The sequence below is a fragment of the Phacochoerus africanus genome, chromosome 9 (genome assembly GCF_016906955.1).
Source record: "Phacochoerus africanus isolate WHEZ1 chromosome 9, ROS_Pafr_v1, whole genome shotgun sequence".
Classification (NCBI taxonomy): domain Eukaryota; kingdom Metazoa; phylum Chordata; class Mammalia; order Artiodactyla; family Suidae; genus Phacochoerus; species Phacochoerus africanus.
Genome location: NC_062552.1, coordinates 78753031 through 78757630, shown reverse-complemented (window position 1 = coordinate 78757630; position 4600 = coordinate 78753031). Strand labels below are relative to the sequence as shown.

At 44.7% G+C, this 4600-nt stretch overlaps 1 protein-coding gene across 1 annotated transcript; it reads right to left on the bottom strand.

The window, feature by feature from the left end:
* Positions 1-1515: 1515 nt before the first annotated feature.
* LOC125136254 (olfactory receptor 10G2) lies at positions 1516-2566 on the bottom strand. The gene has a single exon (XM_047796953.1). It carries the CDS (start codon positions 2470-2472, stop codon positions 1516-1518), a length of 957 nt encoding a protein of 318 aa, XP_047652909.1. The 5' UTR covers positions 2473-2566.
* Positions 2567-4600: the final 2034 nt, after the last annotated feature.

The window sequence follows — 4600 nt, the reverse complement described above, 5'->3', positions numbered from 1 at the left end:
TTTTTAAGTCAATCGGAAGAAACATCAAGGCCAAGATCCTTATTAAGAAGAGTTTTAGGAGTTCCCGTCGTGGCGCAGTGGTTAATGAATCTGACTAGGAACCATGAGGTTGCGGGTTCGGTCCCTGCCCTTGCTCAGTGGGTTAACAATCCGGCGTTGCCGTGAGCTGTGGTGTAGGTTGCAGACGCGGCTCGGATCCTGCCTTGCTGTGGCTCTGGCGTAGGCCAGTGGCTACAGCTCCGATTCGACCCCTAGCCTGGGAACCTCCATATGCCTCGGGAGCGGCCCAAAGAAATAGCAAAAAGACAAAAAAAAAAAAAAAAGAAGAGTTTTAATATTTGGAGGGAATAATAACACATTCTTTCAAGAACAACCCTTAAGAGACTAGACAGTATGACTTTGGATTGGAAGTGTTTGTAGATGAAGAGGAGAGCTTGAGCAAAAGGGTGCAGGCAAGTTCTTGGCGTGATCAAGGAATGGCTGCAAGCCAGTGAGGATGGGAGAGGGAAAGGAAGGTAGCGATGTCTTAAGAGATAAAGTATGTTGGGTCTAGATTTTTCAGAACTGTGAGTTCCAGATTAAAGAGTGTGGCTTTACTTTACATTCATTGGCGAGTCCTCCAGATTCTATATTTCAGAAGGGTAATTTTGATTGTGGTATAGATGAGAAGGAAGAAGACAAAATACTAGTTAGGAACCAAGAGAGATGTTCCAAAGGTGGAGGGGCCAGAATTCCATGTCTTAGCATGTGGAGAGAGGAGGGACAGGAAGGAAGCATAAATGATCCACTCTTTCTGGGAGTTCCCGTCATGGCACAGTGGAAATGAATGTGACTAGGAACCATGAGGTTGTGGGTTCGATCCCTGGTCTCACTCAGTGGGTTAAGGATCTGTGTGGCCATGAGCTGTGGTGTAGGTCCCAGACACAGCTTGGATCATTCGTTGCTGTGACTGTGGCGTAGGCCAGCAGCTGTAGCTCCAATTCAACCCCTAGCCTGGGAACCTCCATATGCCATGGGTGTGGCCTGAAAAGGAAAAAAAAAAAAAGAAAAAAATTAAATGATCCACCGTTTCCAAGTTCAGGTGCTTGGGAATGTTAATGCCATGAACAAGCAAAGAAATCTGGAATATAGAAGTCTAGGTTTAGGGACAAAGAGAATAACAAAGGGACTAGGGTAGCAGTATGTCCCATTTTTTCCCCTTTTACATTTTCTAGAATAATATACCCCCAAAGAAGCTGACACATTCTTATCCTATTTAATCTTCAAAGACATTTTTTTTTTTAATCTCACAAGGTAGTCAGAAGGTGGGAGAAATATCCATTTATTTCTAAACAAATAAAGTAAAACAATTTGATCCAATTTAATGAAATGAAAAGATTATAAATCTAGAGTTGAGAAGTTTATTCTAAATTCATTACATTTAAAATCATTAACAGTTGGTTGAGCATTTGCCACATGCATCATTTGAAGAAAAACAGGGTAGTGACAGCTTGTAGGTAGTCCCTGAGCCTATAGCTACTTATTTTCACCCCCAGCCCCTCTACCTGCTGCTATTCTCCCAAGAGCAGACTTCACTTCCTGGTTCCTCAGTGTATAGATGAGGGGGTTCAGTAACGGAGTGACAACGGTGTAAAACACAGCCACTGCCCCATCCAGGGGACTCTTGGAGCCTGTCCGAAGATAGATGAAAATACAGGGGACATAGTAGACTGTGACCACGGTTAGGTGGGAGCCACAGGTGGAGAAGGCCCGGCGCCGCCCATCAGCAGTGCGAATCCGCAGGATGGCATGGACTATGTTGGCATAGGAGAGCAGAATTAACAGGAAGCAACTGGCCGCCACAACCCCAATGTCCACAAAGGTCACAAGCTCATTGACAGTGGTGTCTGCACAGGCCAGTCTCAATACTGCAGGGATGTCACAGATAAAGTAATCCACCTGGTTGGGCCCACAGTAGGGCAGTCGGAAGGTCAGGGTGGCCTGGATAGACCCATGGATGGAGCCGGCCACCCATGCTCCTGCCACAAGGAATGTGCATAACCTCCCATTCATGAGCATGGGGTAGCGCAGGGGCTGGCATATGGCCAGGTACCTGTCATAGGCCATCAAGGTGTAGAGGAAGCACTGAGTGCTGCCCAGGAAATGAAAGAAATACAGCTGAGCCACACAGCCACCAAATGGGATAGCCTTGCTGGCAGGTGTAAAATTCAAAATTAACCGGGGAACGATGACGGAGGAGAGCCACATGTCCAGGAATGAGAGGACGCCCAGAAGCATGTACATGGGGCGAGCATGGAGCTTTGGGTCAGCCCGCACGGTGAGCAAAATGAGCAGATTCCCCAGCTGAGTCAGGATGTAGATGGTGAAGAAGACCAGGAAGAGGAGGGTCCTGAGACTTGGGGGGTGAGATAAGCCCAGGAGAATGAAATCTGTCACCACAGTGTCCAGGGATGTGTTTCTGGTCTTTCCCATGTCTCTCTGTAGTCTGCTAAGATGCCTAAAGTCAAACAAGGGAAATAACAACACAGGGAGATGGTGAGAGAATGCTTTTGCCTCATATTTAATGACTCAGAGTTTGAGGTAACTGAATACTACTAATTTTTTTTCTAAAAGAAGAGTTGGTATTGCCATTAGTTTCAAAAGAGAAACAGCTCACAGATTGCTTCATTTCCTAGATTGATGGAAACTCTTATTTACTGAGAGATACAGAGAAGGAGAATGTGGCAGCCCAAGTAACAGGGGAATGTGTGAATGATAGGGAAGTACCGTTAATGCCAATCAAAATGAGTGCTCACCAGAGAGGGGTGAAGGCTGAGACAGAACAGTGTGGAATGCATACCCCAGAATCACCACATCTGCTTTCCCCTCCACTTACTGCCTTTGCCATGCCTCCTCTTTGCCCTCAGCTGAAATCCCATCTCTTCACAAGAGCATACAAAAATATTCATGATCTGGTCCTTATTTACCACTGCATCACACCCGCTGAAATTCCTTCTCATGTGCAGGTGCACAGGCCTCCTCAGCGCTCTTACAGGGGCATGCTCCATCTAGAAACCTGTGCACACACTGCCTTCTCAGCTCCCTCCACCTAAGCGACGCTCACTTTTCCTTCAGGACTGTGTTCAGAGGTCCTCATCTTCAGGAAGGCTTTCCTGATTGCCAGGGACCATGCCTATGCTTTTCAGAGCACATACCATGTTATATTGCCATTGTCTAATGGCATAGATAATATTTGCCTCCTCCTTGGTCATCGCCTCTAGCACAGTAAAAGTCATACCTATTTTCTGGATAACTGAATGGCTAATGGAATGAATGTTGCCAAATTCTACTGATCTGACACAGAGTTTGTTTCTCTGCTTGAAATTATTTGTCTGACCCTTGGACCCACCTTGGTGACAAGGGACCATCTTGTTTTTATGCATTACAGGAAAAAATTCCAAGGACTTTTCTTTCTCTTTTAATTGCTCCAGGGTATCATTTAGATGTATTAGTTGATTTATGTGGCTCATTGTTTTGAGGTTAGATTTGTGTTTTGTATATTACCGAGGACTTTTCCTTGTTTATTTTATTTTATTTATTTGTTTTTCTTTTTTATAGCTGCACTTGTGGCATGTGGAGATTCCTGGGCTTGGGTTCAAATTGGAGCTGCAGCTGCTGGCCTCCACCATGGCCACACTAGATCCAAGCCACATCTGCCACTTTTGCTGCAGCTTGTTGCAATGCTGGATCCTCAACCCACAGAGTGAGACCAGGGATTGAAATGCACCTTCAGGGAGATAACTTGGGTTCTTAACCCGCTGAATCACAATGGGAACTCCTCATTGTCTACTATAAAAGCATTGGTTATTTCAGGACTTGATCTTTAGTTTGTACACATATATCTTTTTTTTTTTTTTGTCTTGTTTGCCATTTCTTGGGCCACTCCCGAGGCATATGGAGGTTCCCAGGCTAGGGGTCTAATTGGAGCTGTAGCTGCCAGCCTATGCCAGAGCCATATCTGCGACCTACACCACAGCTCACGGCAATGCCAGATCGTTAACCCACTGAGCAAGGCCAGGGATCGAACCCACAACCTCATGGTTCCTAGTCGGATTCGCTAACCACTGCGCCACAACGGGAACTCCTGTACACATATATAATTATATGTGATGTATGTATGTATGTATGTATGTGTATCTATATAATGTGTTAGGATCACTGACCCCCAGTGATCAAAGATGAAGTACTGCTATCTCTGCCTCAAAAACAAAGCTATTGATAAATGATTCACCCAAGGGCAGGAAGCTGAAACAGTTTGGATAGAGTTAGTATTCAAACCCTAGTGCTTTTGATTATCCGTACTGTGATCTCTAATGGAACCCAAATTTCCCCACATGCTTAGTTAATTTAAAGATCTGTAAAATCTTTGAAATATGGTAATATATCAAAAAAAATCCACATAAAAGTGGACCTACCCAGTTCAAACCTGTGTTATCCAGAGTCTACTGTATGTTGTAGTCTACCATATAGCAGCTCTCTATAAAGACCTTGAAACCATCTGAAGGACCTAACCCAGATGATAAGAAAAAACAGAGGGATAAAAGGTGTTTGTTTCACAGCT

What these genes read in the sequence shown, in the direction of transcription:
- LOC125136254 (XM_047796953.1), bottom strand. Translation starts at nt 2,472, where the DNA reads ATGGGAAAGACCAGAAACACATCCCTGGACACTGTGGTGACAGATTTC.